Here is a 17,425-nt window from a genome sequence, read left to right as displayed (position 1 = left end):
AGGTCTCCCACACTGATGGTCAGAGCTCCCAGCCCTGGGCTGTTGAACACGAGGAGCACACCGGTACCTCCCTTGGGCACATTGGGCACAAGGCCTGGTCCAGTCCCTGCACTCAGAGAATGTTCTGGGCAGAGATCTGTAGGCAGACAAGCAGAGGACACCAGGCAGAGGGATTTCTAGCCATGCCCAGATGCTGAAGAGTGGGCACCTGGTGAACCAAGGCCCCACCCCCACCACAACTGAGCAACAGGTACGCACCTCTTGCTGCCCCAGCAGAGCCTGCAGAGTTGCCGGCCCCCACAGGCAACATGGGCCCAACTGCAACTCCCGCCCCTGTTCTCCCCAAGACAAAATGTAAGGTGTTTGTTGTGGGAGACTCCCTCCTGAGGGGGACGGAGGGGCCAATCTGCCACCCTGACCCCTTAGCCCGGCAAGTCTGCTGCTTCCCAGGGGCCCGCATCCAGGACATTGCGGAGAGGATCCCCAAGCTCCTCAAACCCACAGACCGCTATCCCATGCTCCTTATTCATGTGGGCACCAATGACACGGCTCGGAGCACTCCCAGCCAGGTCATGAGGCGCTACAGGGATTTGGGAGCGGGGCTTAAGGGTCTGGGGGCACAGGTGGTGTTCTCGTCGATCCTCCCAGTCTCAGGCTATGGGCTGAGAAGGGACAGGAGGATCTATGTGGTCAACCAAAGACTGCGGCGCTGGTGTCGTCAGGAAGGCTTTGGCTTTCATGACCACAGCCCGCTCTTTGGCGAGAGAGGCAGCGAGCTGCTGGGAAGAGATGGTCTCCACCTCTCTCCCCTAGGGAGGAGGCTCTTCTCAGCCAGACTGGCTGACCTGCTCCACCGGGCTTTAAACTAAGCCCGCTGGGGGACGGGGGCACGACCGCCACTGCTGGCCCGCTGAGCAAATCTTGCAAAGCCAGCGGATCATGGCACTCAAGGGAGCCCGCCCCAGCCCTGGTAAAATCTGTGGGCAAGGAAGGAGCCCCCCAGGGGGCGCTTGCCTGCCTGTACACAAATGCCAGGAGCTTGGGGAATAAGCAGGAGGAGCTCATCCTCCTGCTCAGTGCAAACAATTACGATGTCATAGGGATCACGGAGACCTGGTGGGACTCCACCCATGACTGGACCACGGGGATAGATGGCTATACCCTGTACAGGAGGGATCGTGTAGAGAAAAGGGGCGGGGGTGTAGCTCTCTATGTTAAGGAAAGCTACGCGTCCCTGCAAGCCAATATTGGCGACCAGGGTGGACGGCTGGAGACCCTCTGGGTTAAAATCTGTGGGGAACACGGCACAGGGGACACAATGGTGGGAGTCTATTACAGACCTCCCACCCAAAGTCCTGAGCTAGACCAGGAGTTTGCCCAGGAACTGGCTGAGGCAGCTTGCTCCAGGACCATGGTTGTCATGGGTGACTTCAATTACCCAGACATCTCGTGGGAGGATCGCTCAGCAAAATCTGAGCGGTCGCAGAGCTTCCTCTCGTGCGTGGATGACCTCTACCTGACTCAAGAAGTCTATGGGCCAACGAGAGGCAAAGCGCTGCTCGACCTGGTGCTGGCTACTGGGGAGGACCTAGTCGGCGACCTAGTGATCGATGGGAAGCTGGGTGACAGCGACCATGAGCTGATCACCTTCACCATCTGCCGAAAAGCTGGCAAGTCGGTCAGCAACACGCAAGTCCTTGACTTCAGGAAAGCCGACTTTGACAAGCTCAGGAGGCTTGTCAGTGAGGCCCTAAGGGACTGTGACCGCAGGGAGAGGGGAGTTCAAGAAGAGTGGTTGCTCCTCAAGGGAGCGATCCTCAATGCACAAACTAAGTCTATTCCATCTCGGAGGAAAGTCAGCAAGAGGGCACAGCAGCCCCCCTGGCTCTCCAGGGACCTAGCAGACCTCCTGAGGCTAAAAAGAAAGGCCTACAAAGGATGGAGGATGGGAGTCACCTCCAAGGAGGATTATTCTGCACTGGTCCGGTCCTGTAGGGAGCAGACCAGGAAAGCCAAGGCTGCAACTGAACTCCAGCTAGCTTTGAGCATCAAGGACAATAAGTCCTTTTTCAGATACGTGGGGAGCCGGAGGAAAAGCAGGGGCAACGTTGGACCCCTGCTGAACCAGATGGGGCAACTGACAACTGACGCCCAGGAAAAAGCCAACCTATTAAATAGGTACTTTGCGTCGGTCTTTCATCAGCCCCATGGGACGCCCGTGCCTGCTACAGGGCCGGGAAGTCCGGGTGAGGGTGATCCCCTGCCCTCCATTAATGCTGACTTTGTGAAGGAACATCTTGAGAAGCTGGATACCTTCAAGTCAGCCGGCCCTGACAATCTTCACCCCAGGGTACTCAAGGAGCTGGCGAGCATCATAGCCCAGCCTCTAGCGCGGATCTTTGAAAACTCTTGGCGCTCTGGCGTACTGCCCGAAGACTGGAAGAAGGCCAACGTGGTGCCTATCTTCAAGAAAGGGAGGAAAGTGGATCCGCCTAACTATAGGCCCATTAGCCTGACTTCTATCCCGGGGAAGATCTTAGAAAAGTTTATTAAGGAGGCCATCCTTAATGGACTGGCCGACGCCAACATCTTAAGGGATAGCCAGCACGGGTTTGTTGCGGGTAGGTCTTGCTTGACCAATCTCATTTCCTTCTACGACCAGGTGACCTATCACCTGGACAAGGGAGATGAGATTGATGTCATATATCTTGACTTCAAAAAAGCCTTCGATCTGGTGTCCCATGATCGTCTCTTGGAGAAACTGGCCAATTGTCGCCTTGGGTCCTCCACGATCCACTGGCTGGAAAATTGGCTCCGGGGTCGGACCCAGAGGGTAGTAATTGATGGAAGTCACTCATCGTGGTGTCCTGTGACCAGTGGGGTCCCCCAGGGCTCTGTCCTTGGACCCATACTGTTCAACATCTTCATTAACGATGTGGACACTGGAGTCAGAAGCGGACTGGCCAAGTTCGCCGATGACACCAAACTTTGGGGCAAAGCATCCACGCCAGAAGACAGGCGGGTGATCCAGGCTGACCTGGACAGGCTCAGCAAGTGGGCGGATGAAAATCTGATGGTGTTCAATGCCGATAAATGCAAGGTTCTCCACCTTGGGAAGAAAAACCCGCAGCATCCTTATGGGCTCGGCAGTGCTATGTTGGTTAGCACTATGGAAGAAAGAGACTTGGGGGTCATCATTGACCACAAGATGAACATGAGCCTGCAATGCGATGCTGTGGCTAGTAAAGCGACCAAAACGCTGGCTTGCATCCATAGATGCTTCTCAAGCAAATCCCGGGACGTCATTCTCCCCCTGTACTCGGCCTTAGTGAGGCCGCAGCTGGAGTACTGCATCCAGTTTTGGGCTCCACAATTCAAAAAGGATGTGGAGAAGCTTGAGAGAGTCCAGAGAAGAGCCACGCGCATGATCAGGGGTCAGGGAAGCAGACCCTACGATGACAGGCTGAGAGCCCTGGGGCTCTTTAGCCTGGAAAAGCGCAGGCTCAGGGGTGATCTGATGGCCACCTACAAGTTTATCAGGGGTGATCACCAGTATCTGGGGGAACGTTTGTTCACCAGAGCGCCCCAAGGGATGACGAGGACGAATGGTCACAAAATACTACAAGATCGTTTCAGGCTGGACATAAGGAAGAATTTCTTTACTGTCCGAGCCCCCAAGGTCTGGAACAGCCTGCCGCCGGAGGTTGTTCAAGCGCCTTCATTGAACACCTTCAAGATGAAACTGGATGCTTATCTTGCTGGGATCCTATGACTCCAGCTGACGTCCTGCCCTTTGGGCGGGGGGCTGGACTCGATGATCTTCCGAGGTCCCTTCCAGCCCTAATGTCTATGAAATCTATGAAATCTATGAACTTTACTGGTGAAAACCCTGGGGTCCAGAGACAGCAGACGCTGGCAGTGTTGGGCTGCTGCTGACCACAAACATCAAGACTCTCACTTTTGGACTCAGGTGTCATGTGCCTGTGAACTGGCAATCAGGGTCAGAATCCTATTTTCTGTGACCACTCAAGTGGCAGGTTTCCAACTATACAACTGCTATTGTAGTTCTCATGCGCAGTTTGAAATCCTGCCCTCTGTGCTGGGGACACACAACTCCCTGCATGGCTATTAAGCACACACTACACACTCCATGGAGCTCCGTACACGTGTTGAATGAGCACAAGTCAGGAAATTCTGCCTAGCAGCAACCTGTGATGAGCAGACACCTAGAAGAAGGAGGGCAGCCCTCCCAAGGGTTAGCTGGACGAGCTAAGTGGTTGGGGCACTCACCCAGGAAGTGGCAGACCCAGGCTCTAGGCTCCACTGCACCAGAGAATATTTGGACTTGTGTTCCTCTGACTTGCTAGAACGTGTTTCTCCAGCCCTGCCTTTAAAGCTGACCCCTGGGCTTTCAAAGAGGGGGAGCTGTGGGGACAGGAGGAAAAGCCCTAGACTTGAGCATTTCTGGCCCAGGGAGATGACTGCCCCTTTGGAAAGGAGCAGGTCCTGCATCCTAACCTGGACCCCTGCTCTGAGAGAGCAGAATCTTCCCTCCATTGATTAAATATGAAATGCACAGTGCGGGACCTCAGCTCAGAATGTGCTGGAGCGGACAGTGAGAAACTCTATGGGCATGTCTGACACCTGATGTCAAACTCTAAGCCAGCTGGTTCTGGCAGAGGAAACATGTGATCTGCTTCAGGCTCCTCAACAACAATTCACAAGCTCCTCATGGCCAAATGGGAAGATGTGTCCCCATGGACTGCTCAGGTGGCTTCTTGATCTGACAGCAGGTCCCAAAAGAATCTGGCTGTGATTCAGACTCTCGTAACCTTCATCCTTACGTGGAGCCTGCTGCAATTAGGAAGCTAAAGGGGTTTCTTGGCAATAGGCAGAAACTCCTCAAAAGGAGTTTAGAATAAGACTCCTGATGTTATCCATTTACTGGATTTATGTGCTTTTCAGTGCATACAATCCCCTTACTCTTCCCTGTTGGTCCCTTAGTGCTTCTTCTTACTCCTTCAACCAAAATCCTGCCTGATTCAAGCAATCAAGGGACTTTGGTGACAAGAAGAGCTGTTGTGACAGAACAAGCCTTTTGTGCTCATCCTTCAAGGTATGTTTTTGTCTCCAAACACAAGAGATTTTGTGCTGAGTTTGGAGAATCAGCCTTTTATTTATTCCAAATTGTGCACCCAATATATAGCACTTTCTGTACAGAAAATAATTCTTCAAACTATTTGAGAGTCTTGTTTCTGATCAGAGGTGTTTGAAAAATGGAGAGAAAATGGTTCCATGAGGGATTTTAAATAATCACATTTATTTTTGAAAAGTTCCAAATTCTTCAGTTTTTTAAAAGATATGAAATATTTTCCTCAAAATTTGCAAGTGTCTGATTTATTTTTTTCATTATGAAAAATATTTTTATACTGTTTTTGAACATAAATCATAAAAACTGCCATGTATTAGGTCAGACCACAGGTTCATCTGCCCAAGCATCCTGTGCCACAGAGTGGCAGAGAGCAGATACTGAAAGTGAGAGTGAATTGGGTCTGCCCTGTATTTTTTCCCCCACTGTTCCTCTCTCACTTGCAGCTTCCAGCATTTAAGGTCTAGAAAGTTCCAATTTACAGGCTGTATGCTTTATCCCCATAGTCAATAGCTACTGTTGGTCCTTTCCTCCAAGAATTTGTCCAATCCCTTTTTGAATCTACCTAAACTGCCATCTTCCACAACATCTGGTGACAGTGAGTTCCATACTTTAATGACACACTGGGGGAAAAAGAACTCCCTTGTGTTAGTTTTAAACTTACTACCTACTAGTTTCATTTTGTGACCCATCATTCCTGTATGGTGAGAGAGAGTAAATTAAAATCTGTACTTCAGAAAGGCCTTTGACACGGTATCCCATACCATCCTTATTAATAAACTGAGGAGATTTGCCTTGGATGATTATACAGTAGACTGGGTAGCAAACTGGCTGAAGGGTCACACACAGAAAGTGGTGGTGGATGGGTCAGTGTCAACCTGGAAAGATGTGTGCAGTGGAGTCCCTCAGGGCTCAATTCTGGGGCCGATGCTGTTCAACATTATCATCAGTGATCTGGAGGAGGGGGTGAGAAGCACCCTGTCCAAATTCACGGATGACACAAAAATATAGGGTGAAGCTAACACCCTGGAGAGGAGGAACCAGATTCAGGCTGACCTCAACAGGTTGGGGAAGTGGGCAGAGAGTGACAGGGTACAACTCAATAAGGACAAGTGCAAGGTGCTGCATCTAGGGAGAAAAAACTGCCATCATACCTATAGGCTGGGGGGCGACCTTCTCAGCACCACTGAGGCAGAAAGGGATCTTGGAGTCACTGTGAACTCCAGGATGAACATGAGTCATCAATGTGATGAAGTAGTCGGCAGAGCCAATCGCACCTTGTCATGCATCTGTAGGTGCTTCACAAACAGGTCCAGGGAGGTGATTCTCCCTCTCCACGCAGCACTGGTCAGGCTGCAGCTGGAGTACTGTGTCCAGTTCTGGACGCTGCAGTTCAAGTGGGATATGGACAACCTGGAGAGGATCCAAAGAAGAGCCACTTGTCTGATTGGAGGCCTGCAGCGAAGGTCCTATGAGGAAAGGCTAAGGGACCTTAACCTTCTCAGCCACTCCAAGAGGAGGCTGAGGGGACCTTGTGGCGGTGTACAAATTCATAAGGGGAGAGCAACACAAAGTAGGCGACGATCTGTTTACCAGGGCACCCCCTGGAACAACAAGGAACAATGGCCATAAGCTACTGGAGAGTAGGTTTAAACCAGACATTAGAAAAAAGTTCTTCACAGTCAGGGTTGCCAGGATCTGGAATGGGCTTCCAAGGGAGGTGGTGCTCGCCTCATCCTTGGGAGTCTTCAAGAAGAGACTGGACAGGTACCTGGCTGGGATCACATGATCCCATGTTTGGTGACCCTTTTCTTGCCTACCTGGGGCAGGGGGTCGGACTAGATGGCCCACTGAGGTCTCTTCTGACCCTAGAATCTATGAATCTATGAATCTAAAAAATATCCCTATTGACTTTTTCTTCATCCTTTAGTATTTTATAAACCCTTCTCATGTCCCACTTCTGCATCTCTTTTCTAAACTGAATAAGCCTGCCCTCTTTAGTCTCTCCTCACAGGGAAGCCCCTCCATACCACTAATCATCCTGGTTTGCCCTTGTTGGACCTTATCTAGTTCTTCTGTATCCCTTTTTGAAGTGCAGTGGCCGGAACTGGGCACGGTATTCAAGGTGTGGGTGTGCCATGGATTTATAAAGGGGCATCATGATGTTTTCCATTTTGTTTACAACAATGCCCTTAATAAGCCCTAACATTTTGTTGGCCTTTTTGAGTCAGTGCTGCTGAGCCCTGAGCTGATACTTTTAGCAAACTGTCCACAATGACTTCCAGATCTCTTTCCTCAGTGGTAACAGCTAATGTAGAGCCCATCACGGGATAGGTATAGTTTGGGTTATTTTTGCCCAGGCTCATCACTTTATACTTATCTACATTGAATTTCATCTGCCGTTTAGTTGTCCAGTCTCACAATCATGCCAGATTCTTCTGTGATTCATTGCAGTCTGCCTTGGTCTTTACCACTTTGAATAATTTTGTCATCAGCAAATTTGGCCACCTTGCTTAATCACCCCCTTTTCCAGATCACCTATGAATGTTAAAGAGCACTGGTCCCAACATAGATCACTGGAAGGGCCTCACTCTTTACTTCTTTCCATCCTGAAAACTGACAATTTATTCTTACTCTTTGCTCTCCAAATTTGAGCCAGTTTCTAATCCACGAGGGAATGTTTCCTGTAATCTCTTGACTACCTAATTTAGCTAACCTTGTCAAAGGCTTTTTGGAAGCCCAGATATACTGTGTCAGCTGGATTACTCCAATCTACCTGCTTACTGATTCCCTCAAAGAACTCTAGTATTCACAGATTCACAGAAGTTTAGGGCAGGAAGGGGCCTCGTGAGATCATTGGGTCCAGCCCCCTCCTCTGGGAAGTAAAGACTGCTGGGGTTAAAAAACCCCAGCAAAGTGTGTGTCCAGTCTCCTTTTGAAGATTTTGAAGATTGCCCCCTACCCCCCCCCCTCCAGGAGTCTATGCCAGAGTCTGGTCACACAATTGGTGAGGCATGACTTCCCTGTGACACAGCCATGTTGATTTCTCTCTAGAAATTCATGTCATCCATGTGCTGAACAATTCTTTATTATTATTATTATTATTATTATTATTATTATTATTATTATTTCTACCTGTTTTCCAGGACTCTTCTCACATTCACTCCTAACAGTCAGGGAGATGTCTCTTTGGGGCTGATTTCCCATGTCCATGAGCACATTCCTTGCTCTGGTTCTAAGTGAAATACATTGCTCTCTGCTCCTTTTCCTTTCCAGTTCCTTGGGGTTGGGTCTCTAGAGCTGATGCAGCTGAGGCCGTGCTTGAGGACTGAGTCAGTGCCCTGTGTGTGGAAATGTGGGGTGGCATGATCTGCCTGCTCTCCACACATGCCCCAGTGGCCCTTACTGCAACACCTGGACACTTCACCTTCCTCCATGTCCTGCCTCTGAAGCCCCTGTGTGAGGCTATTGGTACCATTTCTCAGGCACAAAGGGTCAGGCTCTATTCTGGCTGTTGCACACCTATGTGGACTTAGGCACTTCCGGGCAATTCCATCTGATTGAAATCCCTGAATACTGGGTTTACGTTTTTAGCAGACCATTCCCTAAGCCATAAGACTGAGTCCCACAAGGCAGCAAGGAGTACAACTCACTCACAGTTAGTATTAGCAGTGTTTCATGGATTTGACCGTGGTGAAATCGGACTCCATTCAGGGACCTGAGTCCTCTCACCGCCCTACAAGTGAAACGGGATGTGGCCCAAGGACACTCATTTGGTGAAGGAGGGGTACTCTATTGCCCTCTCTGTGCTTGAGTGGTGCTTACCCAGCTATGTAGGTGGTTCAGCTCCATCATGGGGAGTGCCAGAGAAGGACCAGGCTACTGCCTAAGCTGTGACATGGTGGTGAGGGACCTGTGCTGGAAATCAGAGAAGCATAAGAACAAACCCACTATGTGTGAGGGGGACCTAGAACCTGAGTAACCTGTACCCTGGGTGAGAGCAGAGTTATCCCACTACAGTTTTGTGATTTCTCTTCAGACCCTGGCCTTGAGTATGCAGCTGTGGACCTGCCAGGCATTGCACATGCTCTGAACATGCATGTACACACATGTCCACACCCCACCAGTCATAGATGACAACAGGCTCACAAACTGCAAAAGTGCCAAGGTGGGCCTCACACACAGCTGGAGACCTGCCATACAGTGCACAAAATACTATAGGATTCAGCCCTAAATGATTCTCCGAAGGTCATATGGAGTCTGTGGCAGAACAGCGTTTTGGCAGGCTCTCCCCAGTCCCTGTCTCTTGCCCTTTATCTCTGAGCAGCCTTCCTTTCTGGCCCCAGTATTGTCTGATAATGAACAGTAGGGTTGTGCAAAGTGGGCCCTATTCAGTTTGGATTTGGCCCAAATCAGGGACAGTGATTCTATTTGTTGATTCAGATCACTGTCCCTGGTTTGATTTGGCCAAATCCGAATCTGAAGATTCGATGCTGATTTTGAAAATCAGCAATTCAGACATAGACACAGCTTCAAAATTTTTCTACATACCTTGAGGTACAGCATGGCTCATGAGTGCTGTGATGCTGGGGCACATGGAGTGTCCCACAGGAGTGCAGGGGTGCCCTCCATTTGCTCGGCGGTGAACCTACAAGTGGACCAGTATTCAGCCTTGGGGGAACCCCAGGTGCCCCGCCAGACCCAGGAGGCACCAGTCACCGAGCCGGGGGAACACAGGGGGTGCCCCCCAGGGTGGTCTCCAGCAGACCCGGAAATGGACCAGAAGTGTTTCTGGTACACTTCTGGGTCTGCTGCCGAGCGCGCTGGGGAGCCCCCCGTGTTCCTGTGGGACTTTCCAAGCACCCCAGAATCACAGCACTCATGAGCCACCTGCTACCTTGAGGTACATAGAAAAAACATTTAAAGCTGTGTCTATGTCCGAATCACCAAACCTTTCTGAATCTCTCTGAATCGATTCTCGGTCCTGGGGCCTGTACTGTTCAACATCTTTATCAGTGATCTGGATGTGGGTGTGGAAAGCACACTGTCCAGATTCGCTGACAACACCAAGATGTGGGGCGAGGTGGGCACGCTGGAGGGGAGGGACAGAATCCAGCTAGATCTAGACAGGTTACAGGGCTGGGTGGATGAGAATAAGATGGAATTCAACGCAGACAAGTGCAGGGTGCTGCATCTAGGGAGAAGAAACCAGCAACACACCTATCGGCTGGGAAACACTCTTCTTGTCAACCCGGTGGCAGAAAGGGATCTTGGAGTCATTGTTGACTCCAGGATGAAAATGAGCCGCCAATGCGAGGAAGCGGTCAGTAAGGCTAACTGCACCTTGTCATGCATCTACAGATGCATCACAAGCAAGTCCAAGGAGGTGATCCTTCCCCTCTACGTGACTGCCTCTAAGTATGGTCTCTAAGTACTGCCTCTACGCGATGGCCTCTAAGTACTGCGTCCAGTTCTGGGCACTGTACTTCAAGAGGGATGTGGCGAGCATTGAGAGGGTCCAAAGGAGGGCCACTCACATGCTCAAGGGGTAGGGGGGCAGGCCCTACAAGGAGAGGCTAAAGGGGCCAAACCTATTCAGCCTCCACAAAAGAAGGCTGAGAGGGGATTTGGTGGCCATTTACAAACTCACCAGGGGGGACCAGCGGGAATTGGGGGAGGCTCTGTTCCCCTGGGCATCACCCGGGGTTACTAGGAATAACGGCCACAAATTGTTAGAGAGAAGGTTCAGGCTGGACATCAGGAGACATTACTTTACAGCTAAGGCTGCCAGGCTCCGGAATGGGCTCCCAAGGGAGGTGGTGCTCTCCCCTGCCTTGGGGGTCTTCAAGAGGAGGCTGGACAGATATTTGGCTGAGGTGATATGATCCTGGCACCTGTTCCTGCCCGGGGCGGGGGGTCGGACCTAATGATCCGTTTAGGTCCCTTCCGACCCTAAGTACTATGAAACTATGGAGGGTTCCAATTTGATTTGGAGAGATTAAAGGGTCCTCTGATTTGGATTCCCAGATTCAGGGATTTGGCCACCAAATCAGGCCAAATCTCCACTGAATCAAATCAGGGACCGAAGCTTCACACGGTGCTACTGGACAGTGTTACTGGCTTCTGTGAGGTGGTTTTTTGTGCAGCTTGGTGTTGCTCACTGATACAGAAATGCATCTGGCACCTGTAAGTAGGGTAGGTCCAAATGCATTACTCCTTGGTCACCTCATACCAGAGAAACTATCCACTCTCAAACTGCCTTCCCTATCCCAACCCAAGCAACCAAAACAACTTGGGCCTCTCCAACCTTTCAGGCCTTGAGGTGCAGGCTGCCTCATAGATGGGTCAGAAGGGACCTCAGCAGATCATAGAGTCTGACTCCCTGCCCTGGGCAGGAAAGAGTGCTGGGCTTAGATGACCCCAGCCAAGTGCATGTCTAGCCTCCTCTTAAAGACCCCCAAGGTAGGGGAGAGCACCACCTCCCTTGAAAGCCCATTCCAGAGCCTGGCGGCCCTTACCATAACAAAGTTCTTTCTGATGTCTAACCTAAATCTGTTCTCTGTCAGTTCGTGGCCATTGTTCCTAGTTACTCCAAGGGGTGCCCTAGTAAACAGAGCATCTCCTATTCCTTGCTGCCCCTCTCCCTCCCTCCCCCCTGGCCATGAATTTGCAGGCAGCTTTCTCTTGCAGAGGCTGAAGAGTTCCAGGGCCCTCAATCTCTCCTCGTAGGACTTTGCCTGCAGGCCCCTAACTATCCAAGTGACCCCCTCTGAACCATCTTGAGGTTGTCCACATCCCTCTCGAGGTTGAGCCTCCCCGGGGCTCTCAGCCCAACACCGCAAATGGTCAACTCTGGCCAAACCCTTATATCCTTAATCCAGCACAGTCCAACTCTATAAGACTTTCATGCCATGGCAAGCCAACATCTGGTACCAAAGGGTAACAAGCATAGGTGACTGGTAGGGGGTGCACACGGGTGCATGTGCCCCCCCTGACAAGGCTGGTGCCCCCCAATGGCCAACACTGATACTGTCGGTAGGGCTGGTGCCCCCCTGACAGGGCCGTCATCGCACCGCTTCTGCAGGTGCCCCCCCAGATTCAGGAGGCACCAGTCACTCATGGTAACAAGGACATGGGGAAGTAAGCACCCCCCAGAACAGGTCACAGCCAGTGCCTGGATCTCATCCTTCTGTTCCTCCCTGACCTGGAGGCAGGGGCTTTGCAGTGGTGATGCCTCTTGTTGTCTCCCAGGGCTCAGGGCAACAGGACACTGCAGAGAAAGCAAATTTGTCTCTATGCCCCATCCTGCTGACTATGTGATCCCCCTTCCCTGGCTGCTCATGGGGCTAGAGATCCCCCATCCCATCCTCCTATTGTCTGTTGTCACTGAGTCTGAGGTTGGCCTTACACAGCTGTGGCTTTGGCCAGGTCCCTGCAGGGAGGTCTGTGTGGGTGGGATTACTATGGGCAAGGGCCTGGGTAGTCCAGAGTGGGGCCATGTTTGGCTCACTCCTCCCAGTGACTTGTGTGCTGATATTTCAGGGGCTGCTCTGGTCCCTCAAGCACTCTGGGTCCTGGGCAGGACCTTTTGCTGCATGGTTGAGGAGTGCCAAGCTGCGGAGCTTAGTGACCAATAGCCTACAGAAGTAACCCACGCTTTCTCAGGGATGCATGTTCCATCTTGTGGTACTTGGTCATGTGGGAAAGGAGCTCACCATAGACTCCTCCTTGGGACATCCTGGCAAGGTGGTGTGTGGTGGGGATGTGAATCTGGGGAGAGAACAAAGGTTGGCTTTGAGGTGGGTAAAGGCCTGACTCACTGGGGTAGGGGTAGGGGCAGGCTGATGGACAGGAGAGATCCAGGGCAGAAGTCTGAATTGAAGGTGTTGGGATGACTGAGTGCAGATCCCAGCAATGTCTGAAGGAGGGAAACCTGGGCGCTGGGGCCTGGGCTCTTTGTAGGCATGGAGAGGACACACAGGCACATCATTTCCACTGTGGACCCAACGGATGGCAGGGCACTCAGTGCAGATGGGAGACCAAGTGCCTTTGTCTTTTCAGGCCTGATACCTCACACCCATGAAGAGGGAAAACCAGACCCAGGTGACCGAATTCGTGTTGGTCGGGTTTTCTGCTTTTCCAGACCTTCAGGGAGTGTTGTTTGTGGTGTTCCTCCTCATGTACCTCATGACCTTGGCTGGAAATCTGGCCATAATGGCTGTGATCCAGATTGACAGACACCTGCACACCCCCATGTACCTCTTCCTAGGGGTTTTGTCTTTCTCTGAGACCTGCTACACCTTTGTCATCATCCCTAAGACCCTGGTAGACCTGACAGCAGAGAGCACAACCATCTCATTCCCGGGATGTGTCGCACAGATGTTCTTTTTTCTTGGACTTGGCGGAACAAACTGCATCATTTTAACAGTGATGGGCTATGACCGATATCTAGCAATATGTCACCCCCTGCGCTATGGGAGCCTCATGAGCTCACACATTTTTGTTAAGCTGATGGCTGGGTCATGGATCAGCGGGTTCCTATTGTCCCTGTTTGAAACCACGCTGATATTTTGGTCTCCCTTCTGCGGCTCTAACATCATTAACCATTTCTTCTGCCACATGAGGCCTGTGCTCAGGTTGGCCTGCACAGACAGCAACACAACTGAGGTTGCAATATCCATGATGTCCATGCTCGGCTTGTCAGGCAGCTTCCTGTTCATAGTACTGACATACTTGCTCATCCTGGGCACCATCCTGCGGCTGCCATCAGCCAGTGGAGAAAGAGAAAAAGCCTTCTCCACCTGCGCTGCCCACCTCACCGTGGTGGTCATGCACTTTGGCTTTGCCTCTATTATATACCTCAAGCCCAGCCCACGTGGCACACTGGAAGAGGATATTCTGATGTCTGTGCCCTACACCATTCTTACACCATTTCTGAGTCCCATGATCTTTACCCTGAGGAACAAAGAAATTAAAAGTGCCCTGAGGAAAGCATTTGGCAAAAGAATATTCTCTCAGAAGATGTGAATGTCCTGGCAGAGTCTCTGGAAGCTGTTTTCCAGAGAGAAGGGCCCTGGCATATGGCCCAATCCTAAAACTGTATGGGCCTGGGTTTTCAGCTTGCCACCACCACAGCCTCCCTTGGTGACCTAAGGCAGCTCCTGGGGCTGTTGGCTAAGAGAAAGAGCCGCAGGGTGAATCTTGCATCCTGACCAGGCTACTTTGACGCTGATGACAGCCCTAGGATTGGCAGATATAGAATTGTTTGATTTTTTTGTATTGTTGCTTTTTTGTTATCACTCTGTATCAATAAATTTGCCTGTTATCAACTGGCAAGTGTTGTGGTCACTGAGGGTTGTGTTCTCTCAGAACAAAGATATAAGGGCTGGGTTCCCAAAATTCAGTCCAACAGGAGACAGGATGGACAAGGACATTGTTCCCCCTGAGAAGACAGAGTATTTCCTGAGAATGAATGGGTTGGCGGGGCAGAGGTGTTTGAAAATCAGGATGTTTCTCTTTCCAACCCACATTTGTGTGTAAAATGGGGCTAGAAAGCCTCTCCCTCCCCCATTTCCATGAGGTTGTGAGTACAATATTAATATTTTTACAGGGTATGAGAGGATTGAACCCCTGCAGATGTCCTGCTCCACAGAAATGCCCCGGGAACAAAGAGAAGACAAATTCCAGCCCAAAATCTGACCCACCACGAGTGTAACTGGAATAACCCATCCTGGAAGAGGCTCAGCATTTACATCAGCTTTGAGTCCATTAAATGCTTTGCTCTCCATGCCTTTAAAGCCTGGTACTTAATCCCAGTGCAGGCACCATGTGGGCCAGTGCAGTGACAGCTTTGGCCTGCGCACAGATCAGCAGCAAAGAGAAATGTGATTAAATGGTCCTAGCACCTCTGAATGGACCATTGCAGATCCCAAAGCAGGGGAAACCCAGAGTGACTCCCAGAAAGGCAGAGATAGTGAAGGGAGCAGAATCAGGATTCCTGTGCTGAGCTGCTGTTATGGCAGCAAGGTCTGGAAAATTGGACTAAGTCAGCTAATCTATGCTCACTGCCTGGGGTGCTTTTGCTTGCATTGAGCTTGGCCCCGGCCGCCACTTCGTAAATCCGTGCGCCACAGGACTCTTTCTACTGAGCACTTATTCTTGCACAGGATGTTCAAATCGTCCATGTAGGCCAGGACTTTGGCTTGTTCCTTACTTCCCCTGGGTATCTGGACTCTGTGGATCCCAGGGTCCTGCCTGATGCACTGAGCCAGGGGTTCAATGGCACAGATGAAGAGGATTGGGGAGAGTGGGCAGTCCTGATGTACCCCCAACTCTATTGTGATCCTCTTGCTCAGGAAACCATTCACCAGCACCTTGCTGCTTATGTCCATGTACAGCATCCTTATTCAGCTGGTGAAAGTCAGAGTGTTGCCCATTCACTGCAGGGTCTCGAAGAGGAACCAGTGTGACACTCTGTCATAGGCTTTTTCCAGGTCCAGGTTTAGCCCTGCCATCTTCTGTCCACTGTCTCGTTCCAGCTGGAGCATGTCTCCATGTGGTAAAGCTAGATCAGGTTGCCCTGCACCTCATCTGCATACAAATTTTTGGAGCATCCCAGGACTTGTGACAAGAACACCTGGCTCCAGTCATGAATGGGGACTAATTAGCACATGGATCCTTTGTGCGAGGTATCTGGAGTGCACACATGTACTGAGCAGTGCTGAGCTGTGGAGGTCACCATGGCTTTAGTGGTTATTGACTCTGCTGGGGTCCAGCCCAATGAAGTGTATGGTAAATCATGAGACTTTTGCCTTTGGAATTAGTTTTGTTTGCTTTCTTCTTTTTTTTTTTTTTTTTTTTTTTTTTTTTTTTTTTTTTTGTGGCTAAGATCAAGCAAGACCGGGCACATTTGAACCCCAAGGCTTTTGGGTCTTGGGTTTGCACATAAGCTGCCTTCTTGGATTTGGGAATCATCTGAAGTCTTAGGTGGGAAATCATTTGCATAGTAGCAGAGCTGTATGGACCTGACAACTGAGCTCTGCTCAGTTAAATTTTGGAATTGATTCTTGGGCTTTGTCCATTAGAATTTAGGACAGATTCTCCTTGAATAAGATTAGAAAAAGAAAAAAAAAATTGTTGTATATATCAACAGATGCCCAAATGCTGCTCAAAAGTTTGCGGTTACCATATGCAAATTGTGACAGCCAAGTTTAATTTCAAGGTTATCATTTTCAAATTTGCTTCTCACTTCCACGTGCTCAGGGAGAGCAGAGTCTGACAGTAAGGAGAGTGAGAAGAAGCTGTCAGGGGCAAAAGCTGGGGGGGAAGCAGAGAGCCAAGGGGCTATCTGCCTTTTCTGATTTATTTTCCCTAATGCAGCAGTGGGAAGGGGACAAATTCAAGGTAAACCTCCAATAATTAGATTCCATACCTAAAAATGACAACAAATTTAGAAATTTTCCATACTAAGAATCTAATTATTGGGGGGGAGGGGAGTTGTCTTATAATTAGGTTCATCTTCGATTTGTTCCTTGGTGTCAAATAAGCTGCTAACCAACTTTAATCTTGATACTCCTTATATTCTGAGTTTGGTGAGCAGCAGATTGAATTCACCTTCTCTGGAGCCCCTGGATGAATCCAAGATGCCTGTGTCATTTCTTTTTCTCAGCAGGAGCTCAGAGCAGGATGCTCGCCTCTGTAGCTTAGAGGAAAGTCATCCAAATTCCCCTCAACCTCCTTCAGTTCCTGGGGCATGGGACAGATCTGTTTTGCCCGTGTCAGCAGCAGCCAGAGCCCTCCCAGCTCTGGTCAGTCTGTGTTTTCAACAAGACTATCCATTACAGTCCCCCAGACCTTGCCCCTGCTCACAGAGCTGTCTTCAAACATGCCCATCTGGACCCCAACTCCACACACACTCTGGCTTGCTTGCTAGGATAAAGATTTATCTCCCTGACTGGCTGCCAGCCACTACTATATCCCCAATTAGGTTGCTCAGGAAGGTCTCAGTGGCTTTCCCAAGATGGACCCATTAGGAAAGTTCCCTCCTACAGTACAATCGGGTTACAGTGACCCACTCAGGGCTCTGAACCCCTGGGCTCTGGAACAAGCCCCCAACTTCACTGGCTGCTGTCTCTCTCTCTCTCTCTCTCTCTCTCTCTCTCTCTCTCTCTCTCTCTCTCCCCACCATGCCATTTCTTTGCCCACAATCTCAGCTCCCCCTGTGCTTCCTTTCTCTTTCCCCAGCAACCTGCTAGGATCTGTAGTTTCTGTCATGAT

At 50.4% G+C, this 17,425-nt stretch overlaps 1 protein-coding gene across 1 annotated transcript; it reads left to right on the top strand.

Annotated features, from left to right (window-relative positions):
* The first annotated feature begins 13,127 nt into the window (after positions 1–13,127).
* Positions 13,128–14,418, top strand: LOC102566643 (olfactory receptor 10X1). The gene has a single exon (XM_006273939.2). It carries the CDS (start codon positions 13,229–13,231, stop codon positions 14,174–14,176), a length of 948 nt encoding a protein of 315 aa, XP_006274001.1. The 5' UTR covers positions 13,128–13,228; the 3' UTR covers positions 14,177–14,418.
* The last annotated feature ends 3,007 nt before the right edge of the window (positions 14,419–17,425 follow it).

The sequence above is a fragment of the Alligator mississippiensis genome, chromosome 8 (assembly GCF_030867095.1).
Source record: "Alligator mississippiensis isolate rAllMis1 chromosome 8, rAllMis1, whole genome shotgun sequence".
NCBI classification, from domain to species: Eukaryota; Metazoa; Chordata; order Crocodylia; family Alligatoridae; genus Alligator; species Alligator mississippiensis.
Note: the sequence above shows the minus strand (reverse complement) of the source record. Positions and strands in the feature narration are given on the sequence as shown.

Coding starts and splice junctions, on each gene's coding strand:
- LOC102566643 (XM_006273939.2), top strand. CDS start 13,229: ATGAAGAGGGAAAACCAGACCCAGGTGACCGAATTCGTGTTGGTCGGG.